Source organism: Meles meles, chromosome 14, assembly GCF_922984935.1.
Source record: "Meles meles chromosome 14, mMelMel3.1 paternal haplotype, whole genome shotgun sequence".
Classification (NCBI taxonomy): domain Eukaryota; kingdom Metazoa; phylum Chordata; class Mammalia; order Carnivora; family Mustelidae; genus Meles; species Meles meles.
In genome coordinates this window covers 55393152-55413966 of record NC_060079.1, presented here as the reverse complement: position 1 = coordinate 55413966, position 20815 = coordinate 55393152, and the positions used below count along the sequence as shown (strand labels likewise).

Below are 20815 nucleotides of genomic sequence, written 5' to 3'. Positions count from 1 at the left end.
GTTACTACCTAATTGTTTTTTTACTTCCTGGTGTGTGATTTGTAGTTAAAACCTTTCCCTTGATCTCTAGACCTGAATTTGAAAAGTCTGCTGCTGGGACTCTCTCAGTCTTGTCTCAAATACATTATGCTCAGTATATTCAAAGGTTCCTCATGAATATACTATCACTTACAAACTGCCTCTTTTCCTGTAGGTTAGCTAAATAGAAGTCTAAAGACCTCATCTTCAAGTTTGCATTAAGAGATAATGACCTACACCCACTCACTCCCACCTCATTTTTCCAGAAGGCAAGGAGAAGTCACATTTCAGGGGGAAAGTAAATTGAGGTTAGGGGAAGAAAGGAGAGTATTTAGAAGTCAGCGTTTAGGGACACCTGAGTGGCTTAGTCGGTTAATCATCTTCCTTTGGCTCAAGTTATGATATCAGATTCTGGGATCAAGCCCTGCTTTTGGCTCCCCACTCAGCAGGGAGTCTGCTTCTCCCTCTCCCTCTTTCCCTGCCCCGCCCTCACTTGTTCTCTCTCTCTCAAATAAATAAAATCTTTAAAAAAAAAAATCAGTGTTTAAAGGGAAATAAGGAAGATAGTAGCTTGAAGAAGGAGACAAAGAATTATCTTTTGGATAAGAGATGCTATAGTAGATGTTATTAGTGTCCTAGCCCTATCTCTTTGGCATTTATCTCCATGCTCTCTACTTGTGTCTATGACTTTCTGCCTGAGAGCTTTCTTATTGGCCATAGAGACATTCTTGGCTTATGGGCAGGACAAGCCAGAAATGCCAACATTAATGCCTTTAGAAAGGCTTTCAACCAGTGATGGATGAGGAGTTTGGTGGGTAAATACCTCATTTTTCTCGTTTTTAGTTGGGGTAACTGAACCATGTTCTATACTATCTACCAGAGTTTTCCAGTAGAATCATGCTCTAGTTGCCCATCAGGGTAATTGGCTAATGCATTCTTTACTGACTGCCTTCCCTTCCCTATCGTACTTTTGATTTCCTCCTCCAGTGTTTTTCCTGGCTCACTTTTCAAAACAGCTCCTTTTACATGAATCCTTGAATCAAGTGGGCTTCTGAGGAAACCCAAATCAAGGCAGACACTTTAGCATGATAATAATAAGAAATAAAATTTGTTTAGTACTTATTAAATACCAGGTGTAACTCTAAGTGCTTTATAATCCTGTAGGAGAGGTACTGTTTTCACCCAATTTTATAGATGAGACAACTGACATAGAGAGGTTAAGTAACTTTCCCAGAGCATGGCTAATAAATGACACAGTCTGCATTTGAACCTTGGCCATTTGTCTCTAAATTCTGTACTCTCAACCTACTAGACTGAAGGAGAAGAATGGGAATAAGGAATAAAAAAGAAAGAATGAGGATGATTCATGAAGTAAGGCCCATTTAAGGAGCAAAGAAGAGGGTTAGGAGATCTAATCTGAACTGAATGAGTTGGGGTAGGATTTTGAAGTAGCAAGAAAGGTTGTCAGTTTTTTGGTAGATGTACCTTTATTGTCGGAGAACACAAGTGGCTCTTGACCAGTATTCCGATGATGTTCCTGAACTCTCAATAATTATTATTTGGATTGTTATGGATTATTAAAAACAGTTTATAAGACACAAATATAGAATATGAACAGATAACTCTGAGGAGAAGTAATATATATAATAAACATTTCAAGGACAGGAAAAAGACCTATTAAAGTAGACTGAGAAAGAATCATCATCAAAGATAGAAGGAACACTAAAATAAGGGTTGAAGTCAGGGGGTAGGAGGAAGGTATTTAAAGGAGTAGACTGACAGTGGAATGTAAAGGATAAAGACTGAAGCTAGGGAATTGAATAAGCAATGAGGAAGTTTATGACATTGAGAAATCATACATAGGAATTTGATAGTAAGGGATTGAAAAAGTTCAAGACAACTTTTCCCTAAGAAATTTCATGATGAGGAGAAATAGAGAATTATTTAACTTTTTTTCCTCCTTCATTTGGAGGAGGCCAGTAGGCTTTTCTAGGTTTACAAATCCTCGGTTAAAGAGATTCACTAGTGAACAAAAAGAGGACTTAAGTGGTTGAGTGAAATCCTGAGGATGGCTAATGAGATAGGGTCTGCTGTATGAGAAGTATACTTGGATGGAGTATAAAGTCTATCGCTTTCGGGATGATGGGAGTTGAAGGAGGTTTCAGAACAGGAGGTTTCAAGAACACATTTTCAACCTTTTTATCTTTCTGTGCTGATACTTTTTTCTAATCTCTTCAAATTCTCTCTTCATCTGTGTCTGAGATGCTGCAAACTTACCTAGTGGGTCTTTCATTTCAGTTACTGTATTTTTCTTTTTCATAAAAGTTTGATTTGGTTATTTTCCATATATGCTGTATTCCGCATATGCTGCAGATACTTTAAAGCTGTCTCTTATTTTCTTTAAATTTGGTAAGCATGGTTGGGTCTGAAAATTCCACCTGCACTCTGTTTTGGTATCTGTTGTCTATTTCTGCTAGTTCTCAGGGTTCCTTGTATCTTTTTGTGTGCCCGCTTATTTGACTGGTATCTGTCGTGACCCTTGTGGTAGCTTTCTGAGGCCTGGGGTGAACAGATTGTCCTTAGAAAGTTTTACAGTGTCTTCATGGCTTGAGTTTTTCTCACGCACTTTGGCTACGGGTATCAGCAGTATAAATCTGAATGAGGCATGGTCTAAAGTTTTAACTTTTCAGAGACTTCTTTCCTCACTTTCTATTCCCTCATTTTTTTAGGCTGCTGTGCCCACTGCCAAGATGGTTTTATATAGCATTATTATCCCCCATCCCCACTGCCATATGAAGACTTCTAAATAGATCAAGAGATTGAAACTATATATAGGAAATCTGTTTGCATCTCTCCCCTAGATCAGTTTGAACTGCTAAAATCTCTTTTCTTGTTACTAATTATCAGCCTAGGAAAGTAAATAAAAGTTTTCTACTTAGTAATCAGACTACTTTTCCTCCCTAATTTATTTAGTAATGCTTGAACACAGTGATGAGAGTATCATTACATTAATTACATAGGAGAAATAATTGGTTTATTTAGAAAAGCTTTAAGTACATAGAGTGTTTTATAAATTAGTTGATTTTTAAAAAAAAATTGGTGTTGTATCTAGTGACCTGGATAATTCACTTATTATTTGTGGATTACTTTGCACTTTCTGTAAATACAGTTAGGTTATGTACGAGTAAAAATGCTTTACTGTTTTCTTATCCACCATTATGATTTTTATTTCTTTTGTTTAATTTACTGGCTTCCAGATGAAGTAATTACCAGATTTAGTAATTATCAGATTAATTTTTTTCCCGCCTTATGGAAGTCTTTCATCCCAAGTAGTTGTTGAGTTTTATAAAATACTTTTTCTATTGAAAGGATCATATTTTTTTCCCTTATTTTACTATCCTGTTGAGTTACATTGATTGGATTTTGCAATTTATCTATCTTTTTTATAGGTTGCTGAACATTGAAATTACATTTAGATCAGTGGCTTTTTTTATCTTATTTTTTAGTTGAGATATAATTCACATACCATGAAACACACCATGTGAAAGTATGCAAATCAGTAGTTTTTAGTGTATTAACAAAGTTGTGCAAACAGAACATTTTTCTTCACCCAAAAAGGAAATCATATACCCATTGGCACTCACTTTGCTTCTCTTTTCCATCAGTCCCTGGCAACCACTAATCAGCTTCCTGTTTCTATGGATTTGTGTAATCTGGACATTTGAAATGAATGGAATCATACAGTTTGTGACTTTGTTTCTTTCACTTAGTATAATGTTTTTAAGGTTCATCCATAAAGTAGCATGTGTCTATTCCATTCATGGCTGAATAGTATCCTGTTATATGGATATACCACATTTTGTTTACCATTTGTCACTTGATGAACATTTGGGTTGTTTCCACTTTTTGGCTATGGTAGTATTTCTGCTTCTTTGTTCGTGGGAGATGTTGGCTTGAGATTTTCTTAGTTTGAAATATTCTTTTCAGATTTTGGTATCAGAATTATTCTAGTCTCATAAAGTGAGTTGTGAAGTTTCTTCTTTTTATATTCATAGGAAGATTTGGTTTAAGATTGAAATTGAAAAAAAATGTACCAGTGAATTAAGTATTAGAGGAATTCTCTGGTGAAGCCACTGAGTCTACAGTTTTCTTTGTGGAAGGGTTTTGGTTAGGGATTCAGTTTCTTTAACAGAATATAAGACCATTCAGATACTGTATTTTTTCCTTAATATTGAGAAGTTACATTTTTCAATGGAATTTGTCCTTGTATTTAAATTGTAAAATTTATGGGCAGTGTCTATGATGATGTCCCCTTTCTTATTTCTCGTATGGGTAATTGTGTTTTTTTGTTTTTTGTTTTCTATTTTTGTTTTTTTCCTGACCAGTCTTGCTAGAGCAGTCTTTCCTTATCAGTCTTTTCAGAGAACTAGTTTTGGTTCCTTGATTTTCCCTACTCAATCTCTGTTTTCTGTTTTATTGATTATCTGTTCTTTTGTTTCCCTCTTCTTACATTGTTTACTTGTTATTGTTTTTCTAGCTTCTAAAGATGTAAGTCTAGATCATTTATTTTCAGAATTTCTTTTTTCATTATATGCATTTTTGTCTTTGCAAAAAGCTATACATTTTCCTTAAACACTACTTCAGCTACATTTCACAAGTTTTGATATGTCATATGTCATTCTTATTTAATTGAAAATATTTTCTGAATTCTATTTTAATTTTCTGTTATAGGTCTTTGAGTCATAGGTTATTTAAAATCTGTTTTTTGGGTTTTTGTTTTGTTATAGGTCTTTGAGTCAGAGGTTATTTAAAATCTGTTTTTTGGGTTTTTGTTTTGTTTTCTTTTTTAGATTTCCAAACATTTGGGAATATCTTAGTTTTTTTTCTTTTGGTCTCTAGTTTAATTTTTCTGTGATCACAATTGCAGCCTTTGGAAATTTGTTGAGACTTAGTCTGTGGTCCAGCATTCTGTTTTCTATTTTAGTAAATATTCTATTCGTATTAGAAAAGAATGTGTATTCTGCAGTTGTTAGGTATGATCTTCTAGGTGTGTCATTTAGGTCAAGTTGATAAATCATGTTTTTTTTTTTTTCTTAAGATTTTATTTATTTATTTGACAGACAGAGATCACAAGTAGGCAGAGTGGCAGGCAGAGAGAGAGGAGGAAACAGGCTCCCCGCAGAGCAGAGAGCCCGACGCGGGGCTTGATCCCAGGACCCTGGGATCATGACCGGAGCCAAAGGCAGAGGCTTTAACCCATTGAGCCACCCAGGTGCCCCGATAAATCATGTTTTAAAGTTTTCTATATCCATGCTGTTTTATCCTATATTTGTTCTGTCAATTAAAGAGAGGTATGTTAAAATCTGCCCTTACGATTGTGAATTTGTCTTTCTCCTTTTATGTAGCTCAATTTTACTCCATATGTTTTGAAGTTATGTTATCATTTGATGCATCAGATTTGGGATTGCTGGGTCTTCCTATTGAATTGACCCTGTTAGCACTATGAAGTGCTCAGTTCATCTCTAATAATACTTCTAACCTTAAAAATTAATTTTGTCAAATACTAATATAGCCATGTCAACATTTTTTACAAGGCCAGTAATCGCATTCAGGATATATTTTCTCCATTTCTTCTACTTTAGCTCTATGTCCTTGTATTTAAAAATTTGACATAACGGTTATTAAAGATCTTCCTTTTGTATTTCTTGTACTATTGGTATATTGACAATGAATTATGTCGGCTTTTGTGGGTCTAAAATATATTTTTGTCTTCATTTTTAAAGGATATTTTTGATAGGTACGTAATTCTAGGTCTACACCTCTCCTTCTCCAGCCCTGTTCAACACAGAGAATGGAAGCTGTCAATCTTATTGTTGTTCTTTTGAGTGTATCTTTTTTCTCTTGTTGCTTTTAAGATTTTTCTCTTTATTCTTTGTTTCAGCAGTTTGACTGTGCCTAGCATTTGGTGTGCCTGTGGTTTTCTTTGCATTTTCCTGCTTGCATTTCCCTGAATTTCTTGAATCTCCGGGTTGATTTCTTTCTTCATGTTTGTAAACTTTTCATTAATTACCTGTTCACATATTGCATTTGCTCCATTCTTTTTTCTGTCTTGGATTTCATTTACATGAATATGAGATCATTTAACTATGTCCTACTTGTTTCATACTCTGTTTTATTCATCTCATTCTTTTCTCTGTGTTTGAGTTTGGATATTTTCCTTTGGCCTCTCTGTAAGTCCATGAATCCTATTTTCCTCTGGTCTAGTCTGCTCTTAATATCATCTGACAAGTTCTTGATTTCAGTTATTTATTTTTTAGAAAAGCTACTTGGCTTTTTAAAAATTAGGTTCTGTTGAAAATTGCATTTCATCCTCTTTTTCCATCTTTGCATCTATTAAATCCTTGCCTCCTAAATTCAGTAACAGTTATCTTGAGTCTGCCTGATTATTTTGCTTCTTGTATATCTCTTAATATATTTATTATGTACCTACCAGTTATTTTCTTTTAGAGAGTTTTGCTCTTTGCTGTGTTAGACAAGTGGGATGAGGTGTTGACAATTTCCATCCTTTCATGGATTAAGGAGACTCCTCCTCTGACTGGGATTCTGTCTTCTAGACATTGGGAGACTGGGAAATTGACTCTATTGGTACAGCCTCCCTATCCTCCGGCATCCCATTACTAAGCTTTGTATCACTGGAATGGATGGAAACTACCCATCTATTTGAGGCTTTTCTAGATTTCCGGTCTCATTCCAGCTAAAGCTCTGATAGTTTCTGGTTTTCTTTAGTAGAGTTCCTCTGTTTAAACTAGGCTCAATTTGACCTCACATGTATCCAAACTTTGCAAATACCCCCATGGAGGAAAATGCCAGTGGTCTGAGCTCACCATGGAAGTGCTCTTTCATCTCTGGAGTTTTGGTTTATCTAGTTCTTAATTACTTCCACAGCGTTCTTAGGCAAGTCAAGTTTTTGAAGAAAGAGCAATGGCTTGCTTCTCTCTAGTATCTTACTTTAAGGAAGCGGAAGTCCAGAGTTTATCTTTGCAAAAAGAAAAGACATAATTTTAAGAATGCTTATTTGTTCCACTGTATATTTTTTCCTGCTTTGTCGAAGATTATTTGACCATAGGTCCATATCTGGGCTCTCTGCTCTGTTCCACTGGTCTATGTGTCTGTTTTTGTGCCAGTACCATGCTGTCTTGGTGATCACAGCTTTGTAACAAAGGCAGCGTGATGCTCCCAGTTTTCTTTTTCAGCATTTCCTTAGCAATTTGGGGTCTCTTCTGGTTCCATGCAAATTTTAGGATTGTTTGTTCCAGCTCTTTGAAAAATACCAGTGGAATTTTGATTGGGATGGTATTGAAAGTATAGATTGCTCTAGGCAGTATAGACATCTTAACAATGTTTATTCTTCCAATCGATGAGCATGGAACGGTCTTCCATCTTTTTGTGTCTTCTTCAATTTCTTTCATGAGTGTTCTGTAGTTCCTTGAGTAGGATGAATACCCAACTTTTGTATCAACATGTAGGGACAGGAGGAGATTATCAACATGTACGGGACTGGAGGAGATTATACTGAGTGAAATGAGCCAAGCAGAGAGTCAGTTATATGGTTTCACTTACTTGTGGAGCAGAAGGAATAACACGGAGGACATGGGGAGATGGGGAGGAGAAGTGAGTTGGAAATTGGAAGAGAAATCTGTGGAGAGACTTTGGACTCTGAGAAAAAAACTGAGGGTTTTGGAGGGGGGAGCTTGGGGAAGCCTGGTGGTGGGTATTGAGGGCACGTATTGCATGGAGCACTGGATGTGGTGCATAAACAATGAATTTTGGAACACGTACACAAAAAAAATTAAACTAAATTTTAAAAAAAGAATGCTTATTTGTATAAGCATAGTGATATTTTGAACAGTTTTTATCTGTGTTGCATACTAGTAGTTACTTTTTTTTCTTTCTCTTTGAGCCTGTTTATCAAAGTACACTCGACCAGAAGTCAACAAACTGTGGCACAAAGACCAAATTGGCTCAGAGCCTGTTTTGTATTGCCTGTGAGCTAAGAATGGTTTTGATGTTTTTAAAGGTTTAAAAAAAAAGTGTTTTGCGGCATATAAAAACTATGAAATTCAAACTTCAGTGTTCATAAATAGTTTGTCTATGTCTGCTCTCTTGCTGTAATGGTTGAGTAGTTGCAACTGAGATCCCATAACCTACAAAGTGGAAGGTATTTACAATCTGCCCTTTACAGAAAAAAATTTGCCTATTCTTGCCTTAGACCATAGACTTAGGAATTTTTCATTTCTCATTACTAAGGGAAATTAAACAAAAGATTGAAATCTTCTTATTCTAGAAGTTCTTTGAATTTGGACTTATTAAAACTCCAGTATTTTTGAGTTAAAAAGAATCTCAGAAATAATCTCCTTCATCTTATTATTTTACAAATGAAGAAATGGATTCAGGATGAGAGACATTTTTAAATTAAATTTTGACTGATTTTTGTTTTTTTTAGAAAACTCAGCAATAAGCTCATAGAGAAACTAATGATCTATATCATGGAACAATGTGCAAATATTCATTTGTTCTTACATTGCAGGAAAAAAATTGTTTTTCCTTAAACCGTGGTAGCTATTAAAATTTCTTCCTTGGAATTTTTAAAGTAAATATTTTTAAAATAAATATTTAAAGAATGTTAATAGCCTTTGCCTTTTATTAACACTCATAATTCTTTCAAATCTCATAGGTATGAGGTTCTTTTTGTGAAATGACTAAAAATCCTATGAGATCAATTCCAGATATTTTTTCATTTTAAGTTCCTATTTGACTTAGGATTTGGAGTCCTAAATCATCATAAATTTCAGGGTGAATTGTTATTGTCTAAGACTGGTTTCTAGAGTTTTTCTTTTATCTGTCCATCCTCTGATATCTAGAAAACTTTATTTAAATTTAGTTTTCAGGGGCACCTGGGTGGCTCAGTGGGTTAAAGCCTTTGCCTTTGGCTCAGGTCATGATCCCAGGGTCCTGGGATCGAGCCCCACATCGGGCTCTCTGCTCCACAGGGAGCCTGCTTCCTCCTCTCTCTCTGCCTGCCTCTCTGCCTAGTTGTGATTTCTCTCTGTCAAATAAATAAAATAAGAAAAAATAAATAAATAAATAAATTTAGTTTTCAACTAAGCTTTTCCATTAATTATATAAGGGGATGTTAGCTTACTGACAAATTGCATTTTTATTTTCTAATGTTGACTATAGATTTTCTTCATAATAACTTTTAACTTATTACTGGCTTTCTTTTGACAGCCATCTACTTCTTACAAGCCAAGCCAAATTAACAACAAAAACAATGATAACAACAAAACACAGTAAAATCAATTTGTGGGAATTTGGGAGAAGCTGATTCTTTATAGTCAGGAATTGGTGGGCTTAGGTTCATTAAAATTGTTTTAACTAATTAAATGCCAAACTAACTAAATGCATAGGAAGAAGTATTTTAGGAATATATGTTAAAGCCATTTGAACTTCAAAGATGTTCATTAAACAAAAACAAGTATTGATGTATATTTGTGAAAATTTTTAGTCTGTGATGACTAGGCTTCAGGAATGTCATTTTATTTGGGTTTATATATTCTGCTTCTCTAAAGATTGGTTTTGAGTGAACCTTGAAGTTTTTCTAAGTTGTACAAAAGGGGCTAATCTTTTAGCAGTTACATGTTCCTGTTGCTCAAATAACTGATTTCATTTAATATAAAAGAGAAGTTGTTTTTCTAAACCATAATGAGAAATATCCATTAATTTTCATTAACTTTTTGTTCATTTTTGATAATTCTTGAACAACCATGATATGTCAGGCACTGATGCAGGTCTTGAAAGTACAGAGTTGAAATAGACATTTTTCATGTCTAGTAATGCTCATAGTTGGATAGACTGTATAAGCTGGTATATCTGTTCATGTGTCCCACATGACACTATTGATCAGTCTTTCTCTTTACTTTCGTAGCATGCTCTCTGGGGGAAATCTTATCCATGTACCTGGTTTTCCATTACCTCCGTTGCACCAAAATCTGCATAAAATCATTTTATGGATAGCTCCTAAATGGATATGTCTGGCTTACATATCCTTTAAATGTATCTTGTGTATCTACAAATCTAACCTTGGTCCTCTGAGTAATGCTTAAAGCTCTGAACTTCATTCTTTTCTCTCTTTCCTGTCTCCTTCCTCCAACTTTTTCTTTCTCTCAAAATAGTATTGAGTACTTTGTTCTAAGTACTTTTTAGACTAAGAAGCTAGAGCACAGCACAAGAAACACATGGCATCTGTACTCTTGGCACTTACAGCTTGGTGAAGGAGTAATGCATTGAACACATAATCCCATACATAATTACAGTTGTAGATAACACAGTGAAACAAGTGTAAAGTAATGTGAGAGTGAATATTAGGGAAATTAACCCAGTCTGGACATTACAAGAGTAAGTGACGCTTATATTGGGGCCTCAGAGATGAATGGTGGTTAGCAAAAAATGGGGGAGAGAATACCAGGAAGAGGGAGAACCTTTGTGAAAGCCCCTAAGTAGCTTAGCAGGTCCACATAACTAGAAGGATACTAGAAGGATGTCTTTCTGTCTGGAGTATGATGAACAAGTTGGAGAGGGATACAAAATGAGGCAGGGAGGCTGGCAGAGATCAGATCTTGGTAGAAGATCTTTGAAGCCATGCCAATGCTTTTGGACTCTAAGCCAAGAGAATTGAGAAGATACTAGTAGGGTTTTGGGTGGGGTAGTTACCTCCCAGATTTGTGTTTCTATTTTTTTTTTTTTTTTTTTAGGATTTTTATTTATTTATTTGAGAGAGCACACATGCTGATGAGGACATGTGAGCTGGGGGAGGGCCAGGGAGAATCCCAAGCAGACCTGAGGCTTAGCTCATAACCCCACGTGGGGCTGTATCTCACAACTGCAAGATCATGACCTGAGCCAAAATCAAGAGTCAGATGCTCAACCAACTGAGCCACCCAGGCACCCCTTCAGATTTGTGTTTTTAAAAGTTGATTTAGGTTCCTGGGTGAAGAATGGATTGAAGTAGGGCAAACATGGTTGTACAGAAATGAATTAAAAACCTTTTGCAGTAGACCAACCAAGAAGTGGTGGTAACAGGTTATTAGAATTGCAGCCGTAGAGATGTAGACAGATTCAAGAACTATTTATAAGACATAATTGACAAGAATTTGTGATTATTTTGGTTTAGGGAGTAAAGCTGAAGGAACGTCAAAGATAAATTTTCATATGTTTTTCATGTCTGTTTTGCTGACATTTTAGTATCTTGAACTCAAACATCTTTAAAAATGAACTGGGGGCACCTGGGTAGGTCAGTTGGTTAAGCAGCTGACTCTTAGTTTCCCCTCAGGTCATGATCTCAGGGTTGTGAGTTGGAGCTCTGCATTGGGATCCATGCTGGGCATGGAACCTGCTTAAGATGCTCTGTCTCCCTTTGTCCTTTACCCTTCTAAAAAAATTAAAAATAGGGGCACCTGGGTGGCTCCAGGCTCCATCAGTTAAGCATCTGCCTTTGGCTCAGGTCATTCAGGGTCCTGGGATCCGCCCCACACTGGGCTTCCTGCTCAGCGGGGAGTCTGTTTCTCCCTCTTTATCTGCCTTTCCCGTAGCTCATGCTCTCTCTCTCTCTCTCACACCCACTCTCAAATAAATACATAAAGTCTTGAAAAAAAAAAAATAGAACCAGTGTTTTCCTTTTGGAAACTAAATTCTTCCCCTTGACTTCCCTATTTTTGTCAATGACATCCCTACCTCCAGGTGGCCTAGGCATGCAACTTTTGTTTTGGTCACAACTTCCACTAAATTAGTTACCACGTGTCAAGGACTCTAGCATCTAGTGTCTCTTACTTCCCCTCTTCCTCTTCCTCTTTTCTTTTCTTCCCCTCCCCTTCCTCTTCCTCCTCTCTTCAGTAGCATCCTTTTGCTGATCATTAAATTATATTTTTCATTCAAGTCTTTGAGCTCCTTGAGGGCAAAAACTGTCTTTTTCATCTTGTATTTTTTTTAAGGGTAGAAGCTTTTTAATAAAGAAATGGTATTTATAAATGATCTGTATTAGAATACAATAAATCTCCAGTTATAGTCGATTATACCCATGTATCATCTTGTATTTTTTTAGTACCTAACAGTGTGTACCTCAGTATTAGACACATACTAAAATAAAAATAATAAAATTGTTTTCCCTGATTCTTCTTTCTTCCACTATAATTCTTATTTTTTTGCCACATTTTTTCTGTCTCTTTCTCAAAGTCATTTGGGGGCATCCTTCTGCTTAAAGAATAATTTGGTCTTAGGCCTATGAGCTTATGAAAAAACTGGCTACAGGATATAAGAAGAGTATGAGTTGGGGTCTTTTCTATAGCAATTTAGTAAAAATTGCTTCTTGTCCCTTTTTATACTGTAGCCCTTGCAATTACAAAGAGTAGATTTTTCTGGGAAAGGAATATACCTGATATTTATTAGCCTCCCCACTATGAATAACATTTTAAAAACTTCATTTGATGCCATTTCCCTTTTTTTTTTTTTTAAGAAATGGACTCTTTTTTTTTTTAAGATTTATTTATTTATTTGACAGAGAGAGAGAGAGAGATCACAAGTAAGCAGAGAGGCAGGCAGAGAGAGAGGAGGAAGCAGGCTCCCCGCTGAGCAGAGAGCCTGATGTGGGGCTCGATCCCAGGACCCTGAGATCATGACCTGAGCTGAAGGCAGAGGCTTAACCCACTAAGCCACCCAGCTGCCCTGCCATTTCCCTTTTTTGATTTTATAAAAATATTTGCAAAATTCAATTTTTTGATCATTTAATGTATATTTCTTAGCATTTCGGTGCTGTGTTATTATCTCAATAGCTACATTGTATGTTAGTATCTTATGTGTGCGTGGAGAGTATATTTGTCATAGAAAGTTTGTAGAAGAAGCATTCAGATATCTACTTTGGAAGTACATTTTTCATAGCTTTGTATATCCTAATAATAATAATCCTAAACTTTCATAATTCTTTTTTTCCACTTTTAGGAATAAGAAAATTTTAAATAAGAAGAAGTTAAAAAGAAAACAGAAGAGCAAATCAAAAGTGAAGACAAGAAGCAAGGTAAAACTGCTGACAATTTATAGGGAGTAAGAACTTTTTCATACAGTAATTGGAATAAAAATGCCAAGATTAAAAAGGTATAACTAGCAAACCTTTTCATGTCTATTTTTTTAATTTTAAATTTTTAAAAAGCCCCTTGTTACATAGTTATGCTATTTAGTTTCATTTTTGGGGGCATTTCATGGCCAGTGCCTGGAAGTTAATATCTGGGTGATGAAAATTATTTACTGTTTATTCATGTTATCTTTGATCAGTTTTTTGGGGGGAACATAGCCATTTCTCTTCTCTTTTTTTCCCGATTCCTAACTATGTGTTCTAGAAACTGAGTAAAATTGGCTTGGACATTGGGACTTGGATTTGGCCTATGCATATATTATGAGTTAGAGAGAATCTTGATATATCTATATTGTTTTGAGCTTTTTTTGGTGGCGGGTGGCTGTGCAAAAGAAAACGCAATATGGAATATTTGAATTAGATGAGATCATAGAGAGTAAAGATCTTTTTTTTTCTATCTAAAGCGGAAGTCTTCTCTATTAAATCTTAGACATTTTCACTTTCTACCAAAGAGTCTTTTTTTTTTGAACAGTACTAAGAAGTATAGACAGAAGAAAGAGGGAAGTCATAACTATGATTTCTGAACAGCTCTACTTTTAGTTAAAGAAACAATAGCTTAGCGTAGCCTGTGTATCATATTTAAGTTCTAAAGACAATTGTTTCCTGCCCTTTAGTTCTTGCCATTTTGTAACTGAGAGAAATGTACTTTAAAGTAGTAGGCCAAAAAATAAAATAAAACTATAGGGGTTGAAATTTATTTCATGGCTCTATCTTGACACAGCTGGATCCATCAGTAGTGTCGGCAAATCTGTGTCTTCCATCTCTTGCTTCTGCTTTCTTCTGTGTGTGGGCTTATTACCTCTGGCTGAGGATGAAGGCTGCTGGGGCCTCCAACTTCATCAGTTCTATCAGAAAGTCTTGAGTATGATTTTTGATTGACCTTCGTCATTCACTCTGGCCTTGGAGATGGGGTACTTTAATTGGTTAGGCTGAGTTATGTTTCATCTTTCTTCTTTTGTCCTCAGGTTTTTTATCTGCTTTTTAGGAGCACCTTGTGATAAGAGTGATTAAAAAAAAGTTACTCATTTATTCCTAAAACATTAATTGCATACTGACCTTGTGAAGGCCTTATGCTGGGTATTTGGAAGAGAAAAATGAGTGAGAAATGTTTTCTGCTTATGATGGGCATATAAAATAGTAAGAGTGTCATTAGTCTTCCTGCTCTCTATTACTGTTTCTGGACTATTTTTCATTCACCTTTTTTAAAAAGGTTATTGGGGTGCCTGGGTGGCTCAGTGGGTTAAGCCGCTGCCTTCGGCTCAGGTCATGATCCCAGGGTCCTGAGATCGAGTTCCGTGTCAGGCTCTCTGCCCGGCGGGGAGCCTGCTTCTACTCTGCTCCCTCTCTCTCTGCCTGCCTCTCTGCCTACTTGTGATCTCTGTCTGTCAAATAAATAAATAAAATCTTTTAAAAAAAAAAAAGTTTATTTAAAAAATTCCAGTGAGCTTCCCCCCCACCCCCCAGTATATTTTAAGAATGAACATTTCTTTTCAGGAAATGAAATAAGATACGATTTAACTATACCACTTTATTTCCTTGTTTATTGCTGTCATTGGCTCTTCTATTTCCCCTCATCCATTAGCCAACTCCTTCATTCAGTTTCTTTCTTATTCCGCTTAGATAGCACAGTCTTTAAAAAAAAAAGGGTACTTAATCTTTAATCTCTATTAGTTCCCTATGGCTGCTGTAACAAATTGCACAAACTGATAGCTTAAAACAATACAAATAATTCTACAGTTTTAGAAGTCTGAAGGCCAAAATGGATCTGTGCTAAAATCAAGGTGTTAGTAAAGCAGCGTTCCTTCTGGAGACTCTAGGAGAGAATTCATTTCCTTGCCTTCCAGCTTCTAGAGGCTGCCTGCATGCCTTGGGTTGTGCTCCTTTACACCTTCAAAGCCAGCAATGGTTGGTTGACCCCTCTCATGTTGCATTACCCTGACATGTTTTTATTGTTACCGCTCCTTCTTTGATTGTCCTACCAACCTCTCTCATTCATAAGGACCCTTGTGATTACATTGGGCCCACCCAGATAATTCAGAATAAACTCTTCATCTCAAAATCTGTAATTTATTCACATATGCAGGGTACCTTTTGTCATGTAAGGTGACACATTCCCAGGTTGCAGGGACTAAGGGAGGGTATCTTTGGAGGCCAGTATTCTGCTTACCGCATCTTCCTTTCTCCTGTTTGTTGCACTCATCTGACGAAATTTAATCCTGTAGGAATCCAGCTGTTTTCTCTTTCCCTGCAGGTGAGTATTGTGTGCTGCTAAAGGGAGTTAAGATACAGTACACATTCATGATTACCCGTCTCAAATGGACCTTACATAGCTAGACTGTCTTCTTATTTTTTCTGATAAAATAGTTCTGTGACTATTTCAAACCTTTTCACGCTCCTCAAAGTTGGTAAGTCCTACCCTCTAACAAATGACTTTACTTTCTTACAGAAGAAATCAAATCCATTACACAGGAAACGTCTTCAGCATTCTGTTACCAAACATGCTTGGGTCTTAGGTTAGGATATTTAAAGCAGAATTTTGAAAGATACTATCAAGGTTTAGAAAATTTCCATCATTCCCAAACATGTCCTCATCCTTTGCTGCATTCTGTCTCTTCCTACAGCTGTTGGCTCTAGGCAACCACAGATGTACTTTCTGTCATTGTAAATCAGTTTTTATTTTCTAGAATTTCATATAAATGTGATCATGCAGCATGTACTCTTTTGTATCTGGCTTCTTTTCCCTCAGCATAATGATTTTGAGTTGTATCATGTATATATTAACAGTTCATTCTGTGTTTTGTTTTGTTTTGTTTTGTTTGCTGATGAGTATCCAGTTAGCGGATATATCTCAATTTGTTAACCCATTTACCTGTTGATATTTCTAGTTTTTGGCTATCACAAATGAAGCTGCTATGAATATTTGTGTATTAGTCTTTGTGGATAGATGTTTTTGGTTTTTGGAAGGATAAATGCCTGAAAGTGGAATGAGTAGGTGCTGTTTCCTTCCATTATTTGCCAAAAAATTGATAAGTCTCAAAAGCAGCTTACACTGATGGCTAAGATTTATTACAGCCAAAGGTACAGAATAGGCAGCAGGAAAGAGGCATCAATAGTATTGGTGGTGTCGAGGGAGTTAAGGCATAGACTTTCTAGTTCCTCCTTGTCTGAGCACACAGGACATACATTGTCTCTGATAGTGAACTACAAGAATATGTATGGAATGTTTCTGTTCAGGAAAGCCCACTTGAGTCTTAGAATATGAGACTTTTGTGGGGGGTTTGGTCACATGTAGACATATCCTGCTTTGCCGTCAACCATGGTACACAAACTCATCAGTCTTAATGTTTGTACAAAGCAGTGGAACAAGCCAATAGGCCTGGTCCGTTGCTCTGGGTGCATTTTACAAAACCATCAGTAACTAACATAAAGAAAAGTCTAAAGACCACATTCCTAAGGATTGGCCCACAGTCAGCCCTGATTCCCTGGGGGAAATAACAAGGAATAAACAGTACCTGCATTGTTAACCCTTTTCTCATGGATGGCATGGTAGATGAATGTTTAACTTGTCAAAAAACCATTCATACTATTTTCCAGAGTAATTGTTGCATTTTACTGTTACGCCAATAGCGTATGAGAGATCCAATTGCCTTATATCTTTGCCAGTGGTGGTATTGTTAGCGTTTAAAATTTTAGTCATTCTAAATACATGGGGGGTATTTATTTCACTGTGGTTTTAGCTTACTTTTCTCTAATAACTTATGATGTGAACATCTTTTCATGTGCTGTTGACAATTCATATCTTCTTATTGTGAAATATCTTTCCTGTCTTACCTCTCCTTTTTATAATTGTCTTATTATTAAATTGTCAGGAGTTCTTTATGTACTCTAGATAGAAGTCCTTTGTCAGATATCTATATTACAAATAATTTTTCCTGTTCTGTGGATTGGTTTTTTATGTTTTTATATAGTGCTTTAGAAGAACAAAAGCTTTTTAAGTTTCACAAATGTAATTGATTATTTTCTTATACATATGGATTCATGTAATTTGTGTTCTAGGAAATCTTTGTCTCCCCAAGGTCACATAGATTTTTTTTTCTATATTTTCTTCTAGAAATTTTATAATTTAAGCTGCTATATTTAGGCCCATGATACGTTTATAGTTAATTTTTCCGTGTGGTATAAAATAAGGGTTCATGTTCATTTTTTTTCATATTGGTATTCAGTTAGTTGGCATCATTTTTACAAAGACTTCTCTTTTTCTATTGAATTGTCTTAACACCTTTACAAAAAATAAGTTGACCATACTCTTTTGAACCTATTTCTGGAATTAATTTTTGTTTAATTGATCTATGTATCTGTCTTCACACCAATTTACAGTAGTTTTGAATTCAGGTCATATGTCTTCCAACTTTGGTCTTTTAAAAAAAATTGCTTTAGGGCACCTGGGTGGCTCAGTTAAGTGACCCCCTTCAGCTCAGGTCATGATTCCGGAATACCAGGATCTAGTCACACATCGGGCTTACTGCTCAACAGGGAGTCTGCTTCTCCCTCTGACCCTCCCCCTTCTCATGCTCTTGTGCGCGCCCTCTCTCTCTCTCGTTCTTAAAAGAAATTTAAAAAAACATTGCTTTAGTTACTTTAGGTCCTTTATGTTTCTTTATAAATTTTAGAGTCAGCCTCTCAATTCTATTTTCAAACGTCTCTAGAATTTTTATTGGGACTTCATTGAACTTGTAGATTTGAGGAAGAGTTGTCATTTTAATAATATTAAATCTTCTAATCAATGAACATGGTTTATCTCTATTCTGTTTAGGTTTTCCTTAATTTCTTTCAGCAGTGTTACTTTGGTTTTCAGTGTGTAGAGCTTGAACATAATTTTACTAAATACTAATTTGTGGTTTTGATGTTATTATAAATGCTATTTTTAAAAAATTTTTGAGATGATCATAGTAATGCAGTTGTAAGAAATAATACAGAGATTCTGTATACCATTCACTTGTTTTTCCCAATTGCTAAAGTATTGCATCACTGTGGTAAATATCACAACCAGGAAATCCATATTGATCCAACCTACTGAACTTATTCTGATTTCACCAGTTTTACACATACTCATTTGTGTTTGTATGTGGTTGTGTATTTAGTTCTATGCAATTTTATCACATATGTGGATCTGTGGACAATTACTGCAGTCAGTGTGTACAAGAGTTCCATCACAAGGATCCTTTTTGCTACGTTATATAACCATAGACATTCCCCCACACTCACCCTCTCCCTAGACTCTGGCAATCATCAATCTATTGCCCATTTTCTTTTCTTTTTTTTTTTTTTTCAAAGATTTTATTTATTTAACAGGCAGAGATCACAAGTAGGCAGAGAAGCAGGCAGAGAGGAGGAAGCAGGCTCCCTGCGGAGCAGAGAGCCCGATGCGGGGCTCGATCCCAGGACCCTGAGATCATGACCTGAGCCGAAGGCAGCGGCCTAATCCACTGAGCCACCCAGGTGCCCCTATTGCCCATTTTCTTAATTTTTTTCATTTCAAGAAGGTTATATAAATGTAATCATGGGGACTGGCCTTTGCCACACAGCTTAATTCTCTTGAAATTTATCTCAGTTGGTGCATATATCATTAGTTTCTACCCTATTGCTGAGTAAGCATTCCATGTAGTAAGTATTCCATGCAGTAAGCTGTATCATGGTTTGTTTAACCGTTCACCCATTAAAGTACATCTGAGTTTTTTCTTGCTTATTTTGAATAAAACTTATGAATATCCATGTGCTGATTTTTGAATGAACATGTGTTTTTATTTCTTTGGTAAAAATGTCCAACAGCGCAGTTGCTGGGTTGTACTGTAAGGTGCATATTTAATTTTGTAAGAAACTGCTATACTTTTTTCCAGAGTGGCTGGACCATTTTATATTACCATTAACAATGTATAAGAGATCCAGTTTCTCTACATCTTCACCAGCATTTGGCGTTGTCATTATTTTTTATTCTAGCCAGTCTGGTAGGTTTGTATTATGTCTCATTTTGTTTTAATTTGCATTTTTGTAATGGCTCACCATAGTGAACTTATTATTTGCCTTCTGTATATCTTCTTCGGTGACATGCCTATTCATCATGTCTTTTGCCCATTTTCTAAATTGAATTGCTATTTATTTGTTTTTTACTGTTGAGTTTTGAAAATTCTTCATATATTCTGCATGCTAGTCTTTTGTGAAATATGCAGATAGTTTCTCCCAGTCTGTAACTTAAATGCTATTATTTTTTAAGTTATATTTTCCAATTGTTCATTCTTATTATATAAATACATTAACTTTTTTTTAAAATATGATCTGGTATCCCATGACTTTGCTAAATCCACACATTATTTTTAGTGACTTTTTTGCAGACACTTTAAGATTCTCTGCATGTCTTCTACAAATAAATTTGTCTAGTAGGTACTTCTTCCTTTCTCACTATATCTTGTATTCCTTTTTCTTGGCTTATGACACTAGTATATCTAGTACAATGTGGAATCATATTGTTGAGAATAGGTATCTTTGCCTTGTTTGCATCTTAGGTTGCAAGTGTTCAGTCTTTTACTGTATTTAGCTATGGATATCTCATAGATGCCCTTTACTCAGTTTTGGAAATTGTCTTTTATTCCTAGTTTACTTGTACTTTTTATCATGAATAGGTGTTTTATTTGTGTCAAATGCTTTTTCCATATTTATTTAGAGTATCATATGTTTTTTCTATTGTTTTTGTTGGTATGGGGAATTATGCTGATCCCTTTTCCAGTGCTACCAGAAGTTTTTTTGGTAGATCATGATGTATTCTCTTTTTCGTATGTTCTTAGATTTGGATTGCTAATAATTGCTTGTTTTTAATATTTCTGGAAGTCATACTTACATGTTATTTGTCAATTCTCTATATATTTTTTCTAACAAGAATTAGTCCACTTTTTCCTCAGTTATTTATGGAAGAAGGGTAGAATTTTGAGACCAAGGGTACTTGAGGTATACTTCCTGGACATACTCTGATTTTTGTAACTTGCATTAACAGACTATCTTAAACCAGTTCTGTATATTTCTAATGTAAATGTTGATCTCAAAAGTATGATCTTGGTCTGATGAATAAAATGCTGGGCCAAAACAGAAATGAACTCTTTAGTTTTAACAATTAAATTACCAAGCATGTGATTTTTAGTATTTACTAAGACTGATAGCTGGGAGAGAGCTTCAGGAAAGCATATGTCCAAAATCTGCCAAAATCTAATTTCCTAAAGTACCATAAAAAGTTGACCAAAATTAAAAATTCTGTTTTGTTTTGTTTTTTAGTTTTGATTTCTGTTTAAGCCCCTAAATCTACTTTTTAAAGAAATCAAAATGTAATTTAACATTTATAGTAGGTCACTGAGACTCTGTGATACATCTCATGTCCCCTAGAAAAGCAATAAATTAATATCCTGTGATACTACAACAGTTAAGTTTGTTGGCTCTATTCCTGTTATGGGCTAAAAGGGCACTCCTGTTAGATTCTCTGCCACTCTCCATCCCTTGCCAGTTTGGTTATTG

The 20815-nt window shown here is 35.5% G+C and overlaps 1 protein-coding gene across 6 annotated transcripts in view; it reads left to right on the top strand.

Annotated features, from left to right (window-relative positions):
- MYCBP2 (MYC binding protein 2) overlaps positions 1-20815 on the top strand; it is a 275059-nt gene that overhangs the window by 17619 nt on the left and 236625 nt on the right. For all 6 annotated transcript variants that reach the window (XM_046028200.1, XM_046028199.1, XM_046028201.1 and 3 more), the window contains exon 2: positions 13069-13144. In XM_046028200.1, coding sequence (XP_045884156.1) covers positions 13069-13144 — 76 coding nt within the window. The remainder of the gene's footprint in view (positions 1-13068; positions 13145-20815) is intronic.